The 19,894-nt window shown below is 50.4% G+C and overlaps 1 protein-coding gene across 1 annotated transcript in view; it reads left to right on the top strand.

Annotated features, from left to right (window-relative positions):
- ZNF536 (zinc finger protein 536) overlaps window positions 1-19,894 on the top strand; it is a 289,241-nt gene that overhangs the window by 250,555 nt on the left and 18,792 nt on the right. Inside the window, exon 5 of the mRNA XM_064580337.1 lies at window positions 16,092-16,244. Coding sequence (XP_064436407.1) covers window positions 16,092-16,244 — 153 coding nt within the window. The remainder of the gene's footprint in view (window positions 1-16,091; window positions 16,245-19,894) is intronic.

Raw genomic sequence — 19,894 nt, forward strand, 5'->3', positions numbered from 1 at the left:
AAAAGGAAGAACATTCTGAAAGGGACCCGGTTGAGGAACTGACGCAGCGCAGAGATTTGTGCCCAGAGGAGCAAGGGCAGACAGGACCGTCAGGTTCCGTCACCATGTTTGCTGTGACCTACTTCTCCCGGACAAGTGAAGACCAGAGAAAGAACTGCACACCTCACCGCACAACACAAAGGTTGGCCCCCCGAGTCCCGGAGGCCCCCTGTGCCGTGAGGGCCGCCCCGCCTGCTCCCCATCCCCCATCCCTGTCTCCAAAACACCGTGCTCAGCCCAGAGCGGGCATCCCGGGAATATCTGCTGCCTGGATGAATTAATGCACATCCGAGCAAATACAGGGGGCCCCAACTGAGCAAGAAATGAGGCCAGAAAGTCTACCATGTTTTAGTCCCTTGGTCAGACCCGCTCTTCTCCTTGAGGAAGCCCTACAAAGAACGCCCTGGAGGAGATAATAGCAGTGTCTTTCACAATGGAAAGGTCAACCAACATGTGTTTATTGAGTGACTCCGTGGGCCAGCCCTTCGCTCGACTTTGTAGGTGATGACGAGACAGGCAAACCCACGGGGTGCTCTTGGTAAGCAGGCTGGAATCTAAACACACAAGAAAAATTGGAGAGCAGGCCAGAGCAGCATGTCGTTGTGTAGAAATGTCCAGAAAAGATTCTGAGGATGGGGGTGTGCCAGGAGGCCAGAGAGTGAGGCTGGGCAGGAGCACTGGACAAGGCAGGAAGGAGAAGGTTGGCTGAACGCCAGCTGTGGTGAGTGCAAGGCCTCCAGGCCGGTGTGGTGGGCACAGCAGGGGCCAGGGTCCCCTTCCCTCAGGCCAGCTGCCCCGTCCCGGGACAGGGGGCTTTAAACTTCGTGGCTCCCCATTTGCTCCTTCTCTATCTCTCATCACTGCCCTTGCCGCTGAGGCCTCTTTGAAATTTGACTAAGGTGGCGATCACATGTTTTGGCATTTCTGGATGCAATTTGGTATCATAGCAAAGAATCAAAGGATATTTGCTATCACTTTAAAGTATGTTTCTCTCCCTCTTCCTCTGAGCACCTGACCCCACAATCATCGCTGGCTTTGAAATAATAGACCCATCATAATTATGAGAATTAGTCTGGAGGCTTCTGCCTTATTTGCTCAACCGAGGTTACTGAGGCCGTCTTTAGGGGTGGAAAGGGTGTCTGGCAATGGCAGGGTGGGGGCAGCCAGGTAGTGGGGGAGAGGGAAGGGCCTGGTGGAGAGGAGGCACCCTCTGCCCAGCCCAACAGCCCTCGCTCCTGGGGCCTGCAGCGGACCCGGTTTCCCAGGAGAAGCTCACACCGGGCTGCAGGTGAAATGCCCCACGTTTGTAAATGCTGAAACCAAATTTAGCAAGTGGACACTCTGATGAACGTTTGCCGCCTCCATGAGAGTCCTGTCCCCACACTTTGCAGAGGCAGAAACAGAGGCCCAGGCACAGAGAAGGACTTGGGCTAGGGCGTGAAGGTGGCGGGCACGGTGTGCCGTCTGTCCCCAGGTCCAAGTCCCCGGCTCTGGCGTCCACCAATGTCAGACTCTTCCGTCAGCATGCCACCTGCACTGCCTGCCACTTCCCAAAGGCTTCGGTGTGCCCTTGGCCAAGGATGGCTGGCAGCCTCACCATGGCTTTGAACCCGTGGTGCACAGCCTGATTCGGTCACTGCCCTGAGCACATGGGACTGAGGGCCGCTGTCACCTGGCAGCTGGCTCGGGAACCTCCCCTTCCGGGCTGTGGGGCAGCGGCAGGGGGGCGGCCCTAGGCTGGGCAGGCTGCAGGGCTTACAGAGGGCGGCTTCACTGTTCTTACAGGGTTTAAAGGGAATAGAGCGAGAGTTAATGCTGAACTCTTTCTTTGACTTAATTTATTGTAATATATGTGGCTAAAATGTAGATCACACTGCTGTTTGGATCTCTGTTCTGATTCCCAAAATTGCAATCATGATAGGTGGATTATAACCGTGCTTTAACATACAGATGAGGAAATGTATTCCTGTGCAGTTTTCCCCTAAGGAGAAGTCAGAGGATAAGGGGCAGGAGTTTTGAATAACCTTGCAACACTTAGTTGTCTCTCTCGGTTATGGGATAAAAATTAGCACTACAGGACAATATGTGTCGTGAATGCAGCCCTGCTTTGAATATTCCTGTGGAAGAGCCCCCAAAGGGAACACGGAACGTGATTTTCCATCCTAAAGGAAAAGTCACCAGAATCCCATCTAGCGAAGTGGTGTAGCCCTTGTCAAATTGTTGTTATTTGTCCGAAAAATATTACGTGCCTACTATGTGCCAGGCACCTGGCTAAAGGCTGGGGATTCCAAGGGAAACCAAACGGACCGAAGATTTGCTGGGGGAAGCGAGCATAGCAGTAACTCCCGCGCGGTGTCCGTGGAGGGGTGAGCTGTGAGGGGGGCGGGGGGATGGGGGGAGGCTCTGAGCACCTGCAAAGCCAGGGTCCCAGGCTGAGGGAGAGGAACATCCAGGGAGCATCTCTCGGATGGGAAAGCAGAGCCCTCTTCCATAGTCTGGTAGTGCGTGCAGAGCCCCCCAAGACCATATGTCTGGGCAGACTTTTTCCTCGGGCCCCGACACTCAGCAAAAAGTAGAGAGGCAGAACCGACGGCCTGATGAGCTGCCCCGGGGCTTGGCCTCTGCTCTCCCAGCAGCAGCAGCTGTCCGGGGCCAGCACCTTCCCAGCCTCTTGCGTGCACCCCAAGGTTCTGTTCCCCTGGATCATGCCCTCCCCACCGCCTGCCCCCAGCATCTAGGGCAGGGCTCCTGGAGTTGCCAGTCTTTCTGCAAAACCACACCCAGTGTCTGATGTCTGTGTGGACAGGTGTTCACGGGCCCTGGCCGGGACAGGTGCGGACAAGGAAGGCCTTGGGGCAAGAGAAATTGTGAACAGTCTTGAACAGCAAGTGGGGTGGGTGAGGGTCCGGTGAGCAAGCTCTGTTCTCCTCGGAGGGAGTCAGGATTTGGCAGTAGGAACCTTGCAGTGTCTCAGGAGAGGCTAGAGGAGCAGCCTGGCGCCCCAGGCTAAGTGGCTGGGCTGACAAGGGGCAAGGGAGTGGGGACTGAGGCTCCGCAGACTCTCCGTGTCCCCCATCCCCTTGGAGGAGAGCTGGCTGCAGCCCATACCTCCCTCAGAGCGCAGGCCGCCCGCACAAGTGTGATGCGGGGCAGGTCCGAGGAGGCCAGCGAAGAACTTAAAAGGTCAAGATGGCTTCCTTTCTTTACACATTGCTCAGTATTTACTGAGCACCTATTCTGTGCTGGGAAGTTTTAGAGACACAGAGGTGAGAAAAATAGACTCCATCCCAGCCTTTAAAGAGTAGACATTCTAGTGGGAGCGTTGAGAATTAGGCAGGCATCACACACATGGGCCACGCCCCAGACTCTGGTTGGTATTGTGAACATCTGTTCTGGGGTAATCCCAAGGTCAGGGAATATCTCCCAAAGGAAATGACCTTGGAGCTGAACCCTCAAGAATGAGTGGGATTAACCAGGCAAGTAGGAGGCGGTGGTAGGCCTGGGGTCTGGGGTTTGTGTTTCAGGAAGTGGGACCAGCGTGTGGTGAGCTTCCGAGGTCCATCAGGAAAAAAGGTTCTCACCTTTTTCCAGAGCCAGGAGAGCTGGCTCGGGATTCTCATGATGTGCAGGGGATGCCCTGGACAGATCCAGAGCAGGCCAGGGTGGGGCTGGCATCTTGATGGCCCCCTAAGCATTGTTGAGGGAAGTTTCCAGCTCAGGTCATAGCCCCGGTCCCAGGTCACTGCCCTGTGCCCAAAGGACAGCTCAAAGATTCTCCACCTTGGGGTGTACTTTCCCAGGACCGTGCACGGGCTGGTCAGAGGGTCTGCGGACTGCAGTCTCCTTGCTGAAGTGGGAAGATAGGGCAGAGATGTTTAGAGGCAGCTACCCACTGCCCTTAATACTGGCCACCTCGTGAACGGATGGAGCACAGCGTGGGGAGGTCTGAGCCACTCAAAACACTGCGTGCTCCTCTCTCCCTGTCATCTCAGTCCTCCACCTTTCTCCTCCTGCCCCCCACTGCTCACCTCAAAGAGACATTTGGAGTAAGTCTATCATGTCTAGGCAGTGCCTTGAGGACAGGTGCCATATAAGCTATAACATAGGGACTAGAAAATGTAGACGTGATGGGGCCTTGTTCATGGATTCCCTACCCCAGGGTCTGGTGGCATTTGGCACATGGGAAATGATCTTCCCAGTTTGGCAATGTGAATCCTCCTGGGAATTCCCGGGGGGAGGGCTAGCCATTTGAAGGGCTCCCATGGTGATCCCATTAGATGGATCATTACCTGCTGGTTTCTCCTGGTTTTCTGTGTTGTGAGTATTTGGGATCTCAGGGGAGGAGGGGACTGTTCCTTGAGAATCTACCCGATGACTTTTCCTCATATTGCCTCATTTGGTTTTCACAAGAGATTGCAAAGTAGGTGTCATTATTCCCGTTTTACAAACAGTGTTTGGAGGCAGGGCAAGGCTAGGAAACATTTGCAAACACAAAGCCCGGAGGGGCAGGCCCAGACTGGAAGCCAGAGCCGGCTATCTTGAAGCCAGTGATTCTCTTACCCTGGCCGAGGTGCCTCTGTGGGATTTAAGGTACACGAAGGCCCTGCAAACCCCCTATTTCACGAGACCCTCTGATTCCTTTGTGAGAAGTACCATTATCCAGTGATTATCTAGTTTTACTACAAGGGAACTAAAGCTCATGAAGGTTTAGCAGTTTGCTTGGGAATCACAGAATTGAGACCCGAACTCAGATCGTGGAGTCAAACAGACGTCAGTGTTGGGAGGTGCTGGGCTGCTCGGGAGCTGGGCCCTTCCAGCCCGGCAGTCTCTGAGCAGGCCTGGGGGCCTCTCGGACCCCCTGCTCTGGCCTGCTGCCCCCCAACCCCAAAAGCAAGGCTGCTTGTTGCCGCCCCTCCTTCCTGGGGGCTCCTTGCGGGACACCCTCCTCTTGCTTAGTCTGTTCCTTGTCCCCGGTCAAGATTCCTTTGGATTCATCTGTAGGATTCGCAGAGTCTGGAAAGTTCCCTTTGAGAAATTTGCCAACACTTGATACTTTCATCTGTGATCAAAGGAAGAAGGAGCAGACTTGACCTTCCTGTTAAAGGCTGCTACCCAGGAAGCTGGTTCTGCCCGAAGCTAGGGGTTCAGTTCATGTATTCACATGTCATTCGTGTATGTATGTGTCGGGTGAAGAGTGGTGTGTCACCTACTATGTGCCAGATGTGGAGGAGGGGGAACCGCAGGCTTGTTCTCTGCCGGCCACAGGCTGGAAGGAAAGCTGGTATCAGAGAAGAACAGAAGGCAGACTCTTCTCCTGGCCAGAGGAGCAATGGAGGCCCGCTCAGGATGGGACTGGTTGCTATCCGAGGTCCATAACACGGCCTGATATGTGATTGGGTAAGGCCACCCGTGTGGATGTCAAGAACTGTCAGGCTCTTCCCAATTCCTACAAGGAACGAAACAGTGAAAGTTTTGCTGAAAGCGCCCTAGCCATATTCGCAACAGTCCACTGCCCTTCCAGCAGCCTCGGGGGACAGGGACGTGGGACAGGGAGGACCATTCCCCAGGGCATGCCCTCTGGCTTTGTTTTGCCTGCGGCTACCAAAACAATGGACCTCGGGGCAGCCTCGGCTGTATCTTTGGCTCCTCTGCTCTGTGGCCTGAGCCAAGGCCAAGGATTTTGCCCTTTGGAGATGCACCAGCTGGACAACAGATCTCCAGAAAGATCTCTGCGCTGTGATGAGCAGAACTGGAGAGATTATCATTATTATTATTATTTTGCTAATTTTTATATGCCATCCAAAGTAATTATTACCACAGGGTTTTGAAAGGTTTAGCATTTATTCAAAAAATTTTTAATTTTGATTCAGTGATAGCATTTTTCCGATAAAGGTTCTCAAATTAAAAGGGCTAGAGAAGTCAGCGCAGCTCAAAAATGGCAGTAACTTCAGAGCTGGCAACTGACACTTGTTTTCTGCCACTGTTTACTCTTCAATAAAAAATGCATATTTACCATAGCAACCTCCTGATCACGTGACACCCTATCTTACCCGCTACCCTCTAAAACAGAATAGCTTCTTAAAGAAACACACACATTCTAATATGCATGCCTTTCAGATGCAAAAGTGTGTTCTTTATAAGGAAGCCCTCTTCCCTGGGATTTAATGCTAATAAACACGTCATCTTTATAGAAATCATTTTGGTCCTGTGTCTTAAATTTCAGGGTGTTCATTCTGGAAATCAAAATAAAATTACTCTTCGAAGCCCTTTTGCTTATCTTGAGAATTTGCTGATTATTTATTTTAATACAGTTCTAAAAATATATATATATGTATTTGTGTTTATACATGCACATATGGTTTTTTTTTTTTTCAAACAGCAGTCATTAGTATCGTTTGGAAGGGAGTCTGGTGTAGGTTCTAATGACCTGCCGCCTCATCTGTGATTAAAGATTGTCATCAGTGCGAAGCTCAACTGCAGCCTGAATTGCTTTTCACTGTTAACTTGGGAGAATTGCCTGGGTCTTCAGAGCTTTGGAGAAACTGCTCCACCCTGGACTTTTCGGGAAAGGAACATTGCCCCTCATTTGGGACCTTGGGCATGTGTCTGCTTCTATAGCTTCGGGCTAGTGGGAAGGGGAGGGCCCTAAAGCCACAGGCCTCTGCTGTCCCCACCATGCCATCCTGGCACAGGACGTGTCCCTTTGGCAATATTCCTCTTACAAGCTACGACTAATTGGCGCATATCCTGCACCAGCCACCGTGCTACAAACATTATGTCTACCCCCGTTTTGCAGATAAGGAAACCGAACCTCAGAGACGTTTTATGCGATTCACCCAGAATCACACTTCTAAGAGTTAGTGGAGCTTGGTTTTGACCTGAAGGCTTTGGATTGGGAATGGTTTCTGCTTCCTGTGTGGCTGGAACCTTTCTGTCCGACTTAGGGCTGGAAGGACAAGGAGGGAGGAGACGGAGAAGGGGACAGTGTGAGGCACCTTCCTGCTCAGAATGTTCCTCTGGAGATCTGCGTGGCCTCGCCCTGTCCCAGTTTATTGGAGCACCTTCTACACTCTGATTTTCACTGGGGCCTGGCAGCCACGTATGCTCGTGGATGCCAGGGCCCTGGGGCTGGGCAGCGTGGTGGCTGTGGGACCAGAGCTGTGGCCACTTCAGGAGGCTGGGGGCAGGAGGGGTCCCACTGAAGCAGGCCTGGTGGAGTTTTAAAATTCTTTTCCGCTGCATGCGGACCAATCTGAAAAACAACATATTGCGACTTTCTTATGCTTGGTGGCTTTGGGGGGGTGGTGGGGGGGATGCCGAGTGAGAAGTGAGGCAGGGCTCTCCACAGCAAAGTGGCACTGTGACCTGAACCTCGGAGGAGGAGAATCGCCCAGACCCCACGCCCCAGCCAGCCAATCCGACTGCACCGCGTCCACGAGCCATTTCATAATTATCCATCATGAATGCCTCCATGCTGCCTTAATAGATTATTTAAAATGGTGCACATGCCTCCTAAGCAACCTCAAGTCAGTGCGCACTGTACATACATACAAGCCGGGAGAGGTAATTGCTTATCATGTATCTCTTTGTTCCAGACACTTTTATAAAAGAGTATGTATTATGTATGGTGTGACCTTCAAATGTCAGGAATGTGTTGTGCAATAAACTGTCAATATTTGTGGTTATAAGGTACTAGATGACTTTTACAATAATTGGAACGACTATATTAAAAGCTTGGATCACTCAGCTGGTTAAAGAGAAAGACACAGGCCAGTGTTCATCAGGGACTTGCCTCCTGCCAACGATTAAATGAAAGATATTGCAAGGTGCTTAAGATGTCTTCTTTGTTTAAAAAAGAATATGGCAAAACATGTCTCCAGGGGAGACGTTATCTCCAAATCATGCCTTCTCCTTTCCGTGCGCTCGAGTCCCAAGAGGAAACTCAGCCCCACAAGTTATGGCGACTGACCAAGTGCATTTTAAAAAAGATCAGTCCAGTCTGCGCTCGGTGTCATTTAGGTAAGAATTCCTTAAAACCCGCCCGGCAGTCAAAGACATCTCCCCCAGTCTTCTCCCTACCCCCAACTGTTCCCCTCAATAAATAAACGAGGGGGCTGTAAATTATCTTAAGAGGATCTTAAAAGCTATCGTTCTTTTTCTTTTTTTTTTAAGAAAATAAATTATGTAGAAATCTTTTGGGAATTTATGCTTTACTGAAAGTAGAGGCTTCTATAGTTTTCTTTTTTTTTTGAGAAAGGAGTACTTCATCTAAATGATGGAAAAAAGAAGGCATAACAAATATTTTACAGTAATTACAATAATAATTGGGGCATGGATTACTTTAAAAATATCTGTTTCCCTGTACTCTTCTACTGATAAAGGTCTCTTTATGCGTAAGGGTGGCTGATTCTTCTCATGCCAGCTAGATCTTCCTTTAAAAGCCAGAAAGTGGGCAAGTGAAATAATGGATGGTACTCAGCAACATGTCCCTATCTTCTAAAAAGCCCACTTGTGGCCTTGCTGATTCTGAGTATGTGTTCATGGTTCCTTCCACCTGAACGGAGAGGGAGCTAGGAGATCCCCCCCTCCCGCCACCTCCTCCAGGAAGCCTTCCAGCATGCCCCTGACCGCCTGCGTACCCCGCTGGCGTCACACTCCAGCCCTTGAAGGTGCTGAGCCCTTGGGGGCATTTCTGGTGTTTTGCTGGTGCCCTGGGCTGGTTCCTCCCAGGCTATTCAAAGCAGCTTCCCTCTTGCAATCAGGAGCCGATCTTGGCCCCTGAATTTCAATTTGCTTGCCTCCTCCGATTCTTTTATTTATTGAAAAATGTATAATTAGAAAAAAAAAAAAGTATGTATAGAGCTCCTGCTATGAGCTGAGTGCCTACCACGTGCGGGGATAGAAGGCCACACAGCAGTAAATGGCCTGTGTTGGCGTGGGGCTCACACTCTGGGGAGGGGACCGGTGGTAAGCGGACAATGCATGGGTTGGTTCGAGTCTGCAGAGGGTGGTAGGTGGGTGCTGTGAAGGAACACACCAGAGAAAGAGCGTGCGGGGGGCTGGGAGGCGTGCCGTCCTTTGGATGGCAGGGTCAGAGACGCCTCTCCGAGGAGAAGCCTTTGGGACCAAAGCCCGAATGCGAGTCTCCGTGTGAATTCTGGGAAGGAGAATCCCAGGTGGAGGGACAGCGGGAGCAAAACTCTAAGTTGGGTACCAGCTGGGAGGGCTTGAGGAGAACAGAGAATGGGGGGGCTGGAGTACAGTCGGGAGTCTGATGAGGTCAGAGCGGTCATGGGGGCCACTTAGGAAGGGGGTTGCAGGCCACGAGAAGGAGTTGGGGGTAGAACCAGTGGCTGTCCTTCTGCTCATAACCTGGCTTTTCCCCTGGAGGTGGCGGCTCCCCGGGGTTTTCCCTCTCCAGACTCAGTCTCCTGCCTGGTTCTCCTCACCCCGGGCGGGTTCACAGATGATCCCACTCTGCGCCGGTTCACCCTCACCGTGTCTCGGGGATGGGTCCCAGCCTACGAGGAGTGGCCAGCCAGAGCGAAGAGAGGGGTGTGCAGAGCCCAAAGAGACCCATCGCACCGGATGGCTTGTCCTAGGTCGCTTCTGTGAGGCCCACATCCTGCCCGCTGCATCCACGGCCACAGTCCCCAGGTTGGGGACGAAAAGCGCCTGACCACTGCCGGGCCCTGAGGGCCTCGGGAGAGCCGACAATGTGGTTGCCGAGGATGTTTTCAACAGCAGCGTCCCACAGTGCCAAAGGGAAGAGACCCCATGGGTGGCCCAGTCACCAGCGGGGGTGTTCCGCACACTCCCCTGCCAGACAATTAAGAAAGGGCTCTGGGCTTGGTAAAACCAGAAACACATTTGGCCCACAGTGCTTGATTTTGAAGCCCTTGTGTATTTTAAGGGAAATTTAATCCATGTGTTTCTAATTCATTTTCACTTAACTCATCAAAATGTTGCTTTAGAGAAGCTATTTGAGATCCTAGTATCTTATATTTTTTCTCTCTCCAAATTTTAGCCCTTTTAATGACCTATTTCCCCAATTCCAGAAATCCTATCTTGCCAAAAGCAAATGGAGCTCCGCACAGTTTTGAGCTTGGGTTGAAGGTGAGAAAAGGAAGCGAGAATGTTCCACCCCTCCCCCTCTCCACCTCTGTGCACACAGTTCAGCTCACGCGCACGCTGGGCTTGCCAGTGAGCCCAGCCCCGGCCCTGGTCCTAAGAACCCATAGGGAACTGACCTTCCACAAGTGGACATCCTTTTCTAAAATAGCTCTCTATTTAAACAAATAGTTTGGCCAATCCATATTAATGCCTAACTGTTTAACATGACTATATATGGCATCATAGCAGAGGACTCCGATGAACCGGAGACACCAGCTTAATACTGACTCGGGACACGGGGTTCGTCCCCCTAGAGTTAAGTAGAATTGTTTGCAGGAATGTTATAATTTTTCTGCATACCACTAATTTAAAATCATTTTTTAAGCGAAAGGGAAGTCTTCACTGAACCAGGCATCTCTACCACAGCAATCGCTGTTTCATTCAGGTCCGTTAATTTTAAAGTTTTCAAAATAAGGGAAAGTGTTAAGCTTTTGAGAGGAAGTACACATTCCTCCGGACCTTCTCCAAGGTGTTAGCTGTTTCCTGGAAAGATTTTTAAAGCACCGGCATCTGCGGGCAAAGAAATTAAGAGGGATGCGATTTTTCAGTGTTCTGCTCACCCCTTGGACTCCCCAAATAGTTTTCTTCTTCATTAATGAAGCGAGAGCTGTGCTTTTGAGATGCTCTTTGCACAAGGCAGACACTCAGAATTAACTGCACAACTCACCTGGGAAAATGCATTTTCTGTTATACAAGAAGTTCCATAGAAATTAAAATGCCATGGCATTTTGTGTCATAAAGTAGTAAGTGCTCAGGTATCCAGGCAGCCCCCCTCCCCGCGCGTGGTTGCCCGGATAACTCTCCCGTCGCTGCATGGACTTAGCCTCCACAGCAGCAGCGTTATCATTTCTTTTCCTGGAAGTCTTGCCAAGATACACTTCTGGACACGTGAAGGGCAGGGCCGCCTTGGCAGGATGGAGTGAGAAGGGGCACACAGGAACGCTTTGAGAGGAACCCTCTCTTTGCTTTCACTTCTCTGCCTTGCTCTGTCCCTTTTGGTCTCCCTGGTTCTTGCTCCCCGGCCTCGCTCCGTGAGTCGATGGGACTGCCTGAGGGACTGGGACTAAGCCCGGAGCACCTGACCAGGAGAGGTGGACTCTGCCTGGACACTTCCCGGTGGCCTCCGATGACGACGGCTCTCCAAATCTCCGTGGCTTTTTCTCATTCACTCAGTCTGGCATGGGGCGGCTGCCGGCCATCTGGAGACTCAGCACCCCGTCGTCCTCTAGGTTTGTGATTCTTGCCACCCCAACCCCTGTCTTGTAGGCCACCGTGGCAGAGGAGAGAGAGGAAGGAGGGGGCGCGGCCTCCAGCCACTGGCCGGGATTTGTCACTTGATCTCAGCTCAGTGTAAATGATGTTGGGGGAAATAGGGGGGTGCGCAGACTATTTAGGAGCACTTGTGTCTCTTTCATTGGTTTTCCTTCACGGCTCTCTAAGACCCATCTCTGGTTTACCATTTGGCTTAGGTTGAGCCTAAGCTGGGCAGTGGGTGAAGACAGCCTGGAAGATGGCACTGCAGGGTTATAGGGAGCTGGAGGGGAAGGGTCGGGAGGTTCAGTCCTCTGGGCCAGGTGGAACCAGGGCAGGCAGTGGGTGAAGGGGTTTACCTAAGGACAGCCAGGCATTAGGAACCCGGAAGGAAAAGATGCCATCTCCTGACTCCCAAGTCAGCCTTCTCGGCAAACAAGCCTATTTTAAATATGTACCAAGGAAGCTCAGTGTTTAAAGATAAACTGGGGGGAAATCTACCCTTAAAATACAACTTTATTTCATTAACTAAGTTTTTACGTTGTAGTGTGTATATATATATGTATGTATATATACACACACACACACACACACACGTGCACGCACACACACACACATATTTAAGTGTATAATGAGGCCCCCGTAAATTCAAATCATATTCATGTCCAGCAGGATAGTCAACTTTGAGGATGGATTCAGACAGCGGCTGGTAGTATTTTGTATGTGTTTAGGCTTTAACTTTTGGAAAGTTGTTTGTCTTCCTAAGTATTTGATTCTTTGTCTATCCAGGCTGCCAGTTTGTGGCTCAGCTGAGGATGAGGATTCTAACATGATCCGTGCCATGTTTAATCCCTCTGGGTCCTCCTTTCTCCCACCCTCCCTCTGTGAATGCTGGGGAGATGGTAATGCACCTTAATGTCCCCTTGATCTAGGCCAACCTTGCCGTACACTTGGAGGATTAGAACAAGCAAATGGAAATGTGGGAGGCATGGTATCTGACCTTGAGATGACAAAATTAGGAAGGTCTTGTCTTATGTCCCCTCGCCCCCAAATAACATATACTCGAAACATAGCTTGCAGTGACTAGGCCCATCTCCTCTTTTTCAGCAAGCCAGTCTTAGCTTGTAGGAATAGGAGAAAGCTTGCAGGGTTTTTGATACAAGTGGACAATTCACTTGTTCTAAGCCAAAGCTCTGGAAGGGTTATGCATACAGCCTGTGTCCTCTGGAGTATCATTTGCTGCATCCAGAAACATCCGTTTCTGAAGAATAGATCTCATATTTAATGGGGTCAAGAAAAGAAACAGGAGTCCTCGGAGTTCTTTCTCTGCCATTTCCCCGTCACATAAGGCTCAGAACCCACCCAGGCTGAAGCTGGCCTCCCAGCCTGCAGCCAGATGCCCTGCTCCCAGGGACACCCCGGCCTCTAGAAGCCAGCAGGACTGACTGCCCTTTCTTTCACGGATGAGCAAGGAGAAGCAGACGTCACATCTGGGGTTGACCTCTGTGTACATGTCCACCTTCCATCTACTCAACACACTTAGAGCAAGTGTCTGCACGGGGAAAAGAGATACTGCAGGTTTTAGGAAAAGGACATTTTTTAAAAAGCTGAAACCAACCCACAAACGGTCTGAGGAAAGATGACAAATGTGACTTCTATGATGCTTCTTCCTTTCTACTGCCTGTTTCCTGGATAGGCCGGGAAGGCTGGTCCTTCTGTAAGCAGGCCTGGTGATTGCTTCAGTGTCCAGCTCTGTGGGGCCACAGGCAAAGCCTGGGGACTCCATCCTGGGGAGCCTTGCAGAAGGACAGCCGTCGGTGCTTTTATACTCTGGGGAGAGAAGGCGTCCTCTTGGGTTCCCGGTGTGGCTGGACCGAATTTGGCACGCCGTGCTCTCTGCTACCCATCTGGGCCTAGGCCCCCATGCACACACAGGCCCTACGAGGGTGCTTACTCAGCCACGGCTATCCTTGGCTTTCAGCCACTCGGACGCTTCCTGGGACCACCCGCAATTCCCCTTCATCGTAGCTCAGGGTTTGTTTTTTCTAGTTGGATTAGTCTAAGAGTAAATGCCATAGGCCTTCTGGCCCTCCAAAAAACAAAACAAAACAAAAAAATAAAACAACACCATTTCTGTGTAAAGTGAAAATTAGGCTCTTAAATCTGCAAAGAAAGCTGTTTATCTTACAAATTTATTCTTTTTATTGGGCCACACATGTCCAAGATAGAAAGATAAAAGGAAAACAGATACAGGCCATCACTTAGACTGACATATAGTGAGGCCCTTCTCGTCCTCAACTTCCATAGAACCTTCCAGAGTGGTACATGGGCCTTATCTATGTATTTATCTATCATGTGCCCTGGACAAGGACTCCCCAAAAGCTACAGTAGAAGTATGTCCCCCACGCTCTCTCCCTCCTATTGGACAGCTCCACCTTTCTACTGCTCACAAATGGGCTCTGTTGGAGGAAGGTTCTGGGGAAGTGCGTTGGGCTTTGCAGGAATTTAATGTCAAAAGTCCACGCCTGCCCACTACCTCTGTCCTGAAGCCAACATCCGGGGCACTTAGTTCTGCTTATAATTCAAACTGACAGCTATTGGCCTTCTCACTTAAATAGGGTATCTTAGCTCTGTTGCAGGGAGCACTTGACAGAATTTTAATCACGCTCTTTGTGATTTTAAGCTGAACTCAGGATCCCACAAAAGGAGAGCTGAAGAATGCTGGGGGGGGGGGACAAATGCAACACGTTTGGGGTTGGGGTGGCTGGGGGCGGGAGGATGGGTAGGAGATGGCATTCCAGCTATTTAAACCTAGGGTATAATTGACTTGAATTAGGCATCTGGTCATTGTTCTGGACAGCAGCCCCTGGTGGGCTCAACCTGTGGGCTGTGGAGCGCCCCACTATGAGTGCAGTGGGGCGTTGGTTTGCTGTGAAGTGGCAAAACAAATCGTTTTGTGCGCACCGCAACCCCCCCCCCCCCCCCCCCCCCCCGCCGATTCAATAGCCACCTTAACACATTCGTGTGGTTGACGAGAAAGCTTGGTGCTAGGTGGGTTGGGTTCTAGATGCCAGTAAACCCGGTCCTGCTACCTGTGCAAGATTATGAGGACAAAAAATGTTATGCTGATAGACCCTTTGAACGGCTCTTCCGAGGCTGGTTGGAGGAGTTGGAGAGAATGGGATCAAAAGTGAGCCTTCAAAGAACTTTTCCAGGGTGACGCTATCACTGTGCATTAGCCCAAACGCAGAGAGGATGCTTGAAGCCAAGGGTTTCCACGGTTGCTTGGAGCAAACATCCAAATAAGAATTAAATGTGATTGCCTTCATCTTGTGCATGGCCTATAAGTCTGTCCCTTTTGGCTGTTAGCGGAGAACACCAGGAACGGATGTTGTAGAATAAAAGCAATTTGCATTTTCCATTGCTTGGAAGGTACAAATCTTGTTTATTCTGCTTCTCTGCAGAACTCACAGGTCTGCTTATTATATCTGAAGGTCCCCTTGTTCTCCTGGTGGATCTACCATGGGTCCTAGAGGGTGGGCTGGGAGCTGCATCGAGGACCCCACCAGCCCCAGGAGCTTGTGTTCTGTGCCAAGGGGGTGAGCCTCTGGCTCTGCAGGGAGGCCAGCGGAGAGGGCTCCTGTGCCTCCCCTCCTGAGAGCTGCAGATTCCCAGCTCCTGACCTGGTCCCTGGATGTTGTCTCTCTGGCAGTTTGATGTCGGGCCTCGGGTGTTGCAATAACATATCCTCCAACCACTAGATATTTTCATGGTTTTATTTACTATTATGTCCCATCATTTCTGTGCAGAAGGCAGCCGTATGTAAATTTTATTCCATTTTCTAATGGTTTGGGTTACATAACAAATAACAGCAAGAAGGAAAATTTGTATTGATACTTTACAGAGGAAGTTCTCAAGTCACTGCACAAAGATTTAACCGCTCTGCTCGAAGTTTATGGGAGTTTTGCAGCTGAGTTTCTGCACATGACTTTGAATATGTCACTATATGTTTATCATGGGCTAATTGTGGAATCGCATTTCCATACTTTTTCTTCTCCCTTTCATAAGATTACAGCAGCCAGCGATGGATACCAGGCTCTACAAGGAAGAAATGATCAGTTGTGGATAATTGTCTTTCCTGTCCCAAAATAGCTGTATGTCTGCATGTCTTCGGGACTCGGCCGAGACACATTTTTTTTCCTTCCATTTGTTGCTAGATATAATGCAAATGTGATTTCGATCCTATAGCGAGCTCTCCAGCTAGTCCATATTACAAATTAATCAGATTCAACAAACACCAACATTTTTAAACTTTTGGAAAAAAAAATATTTAATAGGAGCTAAGCAAAAGAAGAAATCAAACCAGCTGCTGACACAGCTGTTTCTTTTCTTGTTTAATTCAGTTCAATATAAAGGTACCATATGCTGCTTAAAATGATGATGGGGAAGATGAAATAATTTAAGAGAATAACAAGAAAATACATGAATTGTCAGCATTCTGTCAGATTTAAAGAATGAAATAGACAGGTGTAGTAGTGACATGTTTAACTTTGTGTGGTGTTAGCAGTTTTGGTGCGAACAGCTTCTGACGTGCTGAAGTGATGTGCGAATGTTCTCCTCCGCTGCAGACATCGGCGAGGAGGCTGGGAGAGCTGCCGGCGTCCAGCAGCCCGCGCTGCTTCGCGAGAGGAGCCTGGGCTCGGCCATGAAGGACTGCCCGTACTGCGGGAAGACCTTCCGGACATCCCATCACCTAAAGGTCCACCTGAGGATACACACAGGTGAGAGGCGCGGGCGCGTCCGGGGGGCGCAGCGTCCAGCAGGGGCTGTGCTCCCGGCTCGGGTCACCCCTGTGATGCCCCCAGCACCACCGCGCCCTCCACGGGGCTGTCGGGACACCGCTGCGGGGTGCTTCTGCCCCGGTTCGTCGCTCCGCAGCTGGCCTCCCTCTGGAGCGGCACTTGGCCCATAGACGCAGACCCCCTGTGGCCCGGGTCTGGGAGGAGGATGCTTGGGCGTAGGCGCCGGGACGGTTTGCTGATGTGTGTAATGCAGTGGGACCCTTGCCCTGACCAGGGTGCAGAGCACAAGAGAGCCCGGCTCAGACCCTGAGTGTGGAAGGGAATGGGGCAGCTCCCTTTCCAAATTCCCGGCTGGGATTCGGCACCCCCACCTGGGGCTGGGCTGGTGGAGGCGGCCCACTACCCGGGATGGAGGACCGGTGGCTCTCAGCTGGGTCCCCTCAAAAGAAGAGTGGAGGTGCTCTTAACCAAACAGATGAAGTGGCGGCTGGACCACCGTGGTCATTTCTCCTGTTTCCGTATCCTCCTAGGCCCTTGAAATGAGGACTTCTTGGGCGTCTGTCTGCCTTGTCCCTCGGTCATTTTTTTTTTTTTTTTTAGCTTTTCTGCTAGTTGTTTGCACATTGCCAATACAAAAAAAAAAAAAATCTATCTGAGATATGGACACCTCCATTTTCTTTGATTTTTCTCCTGACACTTTATCTATTGGAGTATGAGCAGCTTCAGAGGATAGACAAATATGCCATCTATTTTCAAAAATAATTGTGGTCTATTTCCCAAGGAATCAATAAAGCTCAGGGTTGTGCAGGATATTTAATGCATGCGGGCCTTGTGTGCGGCGTGTGGTTAAAGAGAAGTAGGCCTTCACCTGGAACCGCACCTGGTGCCTGCAGATCTCCCTGACACTGAGGGGTGAGCCCCAAGGACAGGTGTCAGTGGGCCTTGGGCTGCCATCTCTATTCGTGGTCTGGGGCCCAGTTAAGCATCGACATCGTCTGTCCCTCCCTGCCCCAGAGCACTTCTCTCCTAGAGCTACCCAGAGCAAAGAGGGAGCTTCTCAAACGATGCACCTGTTCTGTCCCTCCCCCAGGCCCTGTAGGATCTGACCCATCTTGCACCATTCTTCATCCTCATCATCTCTCTCCAAACCCATGGCCTCCTTCCGGCCCCCCCAGTGCAGAGCGCCAATTCCTACTGCAGGGCCTCTGTGCTCACCATGCTCTCCACCTGGAATGCCCTTCCTCCAGTGGTCACTGGGGGCTTAGCTTCCATGTGAGCTCTTCAGAGAGACCATGTCTGATTACCCCGTCTAAAATATCCCTCGTGCCCCTTGTTCAATTTTCTTCCTAAACTTAGCACTTGCTGAAATTATCTCGTTCAATTCAGTTGTTCATTTCCTTATGCACTGTCTCCCACCAAGTCGAATGTGAGGGTAGCAATATTGTCCATGTTTTTAATTGCTATAATTTCTAGAACCCTAGGGCCTACCAGAGCGCCTTACATGTAGTAGGGACACAATAAATTTATTTGAAAGCTTGAATGTCAGAACAAACTTGAGAATAAATTAGTGACCTTCCTGTAGTCTGTACTGTGCCAGGTGGCACGGAGGGGACGAGGGTGGTGAGGAACGTGGACCTTTCCCCAGGGAACCTGCGGTCCTTTTGGAAAGGCAACCTGCCCATGTGAACCCATTGGAAGCCACAGTATGGCAGCCGGTCTGCGGGTTCAGAAAGAAGACCCATTCCCCCTCGGGCTTGGTGAGGGGCTCCTGAGTTCCAGCCTCAGGGCCTTTGCAATGCTCTGCCAGACAGGTGCATTGGTTTGCTCCATCATTTTCCGAGTTTGGCACCGAAGCCCCCTTCTCAGTGAGGTCTTCCCAGTGATCAGGCTCAGGATGAGGCAGCTCAGATACCTGGCTTTCTCAGATCATGCCGATGTCTACTTTCTTCCCCAGATTGGGTTGTGCTGGTAGTCGGGGAAGGAGGGGTCACAGACACCAGGAAGTGGGAGGCAATCCACCGGGGCACCCGTTGTTGGGCTGTCTGCAAGAGTGTGAACACCTGGCCAGGTGTGTCCTGTGGTACTGTCCTCTTATTAGCTGTAGACACAGGCCCCCGGGCCAAGCTTACCGTGTGGCTGGTGGCTCACCACAGCTGAAGTCTGTCCTGCCAGGCAGTGTGGGTTAGGAAAGAAAAGGCAGTTCTTCCCAACCAGGAGCTCTGCTGACCCCGCGGGGCCCAACTCCCATCAGCTGGTCCATCAGTAATAGGAGACACTCCGCCGAATATTTCCGGTAAATTAGGACCAAACTTGGCGGGAGTCCTGCTGAACATGGGTGGAAGCCAATGGATACCGCTTTTTGAAGTTTTAAAGCTTGAGAGAGGTTATTTTTTCCCCAAATTTCCGCTTCCTCTGTTTCACAAACTTGTGAGATTTGTGACCAGTAGTCTTTGGAGACACTGAGAGAACAAGACAGGGCCAGGGACAAGAGGCATTCCGGAAACTTCCCAGAATAGGGGAGAAAATGAAAGAAGCCATGGAAACATCACACCACCAGCCCCCCTCAGAAACAGCATTTGCTGTGTTTAAAAGGAAGAATGGTAACCAGATAAAGATCAATTTCCTTTTTATCAAAGAACAAAGAAGTTGGAAAATGCTTATACTCGTGCATCTGAATAGAACAGAAAGTGTTACATGTTCTAAATCACCAAAATAAATATCCATTATGACAATGTTGAAGTGTAGATTACACGAGTAATTAAAAATCAAAATCAAGTTATTTGTTAACAAACGAGGGGACCCGGGGCTCCGGTTGTGGGGGCGTCCTGCACTGCCCCACCCCTTTCTCTCTGTGTTCTTGGATTCTGAAGCAACATGGCCAGTGGTCTATGAAACCGAATCCATGTTTTCCAAAATACCATCTTCTGAAGTCTTTCTATAATGGACCCATATGAGCACATTTAAAAATCCCGTGTGTAATAAATATATTTTAATTGGTCGGGAGATGAGGTGGTACATTCGCTGTGTTTTCCTGTCCTACTCCATCTTCATGAGCCGTCTTGATCATATAACATCTACTGATAAAAACCACTTTCCTTTTTTAACTCCAGTACACATTAACTCAATTACTGCCCTCCTCCTCCCAACACCTGTTTATTAGGGAGGTGCGGAGGAGATGCACCAGTCAAGTTGCTTTGAACACCTGGAGGCTGGGGAGAGCCTGCAGGAGCCAGACAGTTTCTGCTGCCCCCTGAGCCGCAGCCGATCCTTGCAGGATGGAAGGAGGCACGTGGAGGACCCCAGGGGTCCCTAGGGACCCTCACATCCCAGAGGCCACCCCACTCTGGCTCTTGCAGGGCAGATGCTGTTTCCTGCCCACCCAGGGGAGGCTGAACTGCTTTCCTGTTTCACACAGCATCTCGGGCTGATTAAGATCCAGTCACTGGATGTGTGTCATTGGTCATCTCGAGTACACGCGGGTGATTTGAATTGAGGGCCCGTCAGCGCAGGCTCAGAAAGGAGGTGGTATCAGGGTTCTCCAGAGAAACGGTATATATAATATATGATATATTCTAAGTATATGTAATATATATTATAGATAATCAAAGAGTTGATTATCTATATATATA

Source organism: Mirounga angustirostris, unplaced genomic scaffold, assembly GCF_029215605.1.
Source record: "Mirounga angustirostris isolate CCGP_5_RB_7025 unplaced genomic scaffold, mMirAng1.0.hap1 SCAF_16, whole genome shotgun sequence".
NCBI classification, from domain to species: Eukaryota; Metazoa; Chordata; class Mammalia; order Carnivora; family Phocidae; genus Mirounga; species Mirounga angustirostris.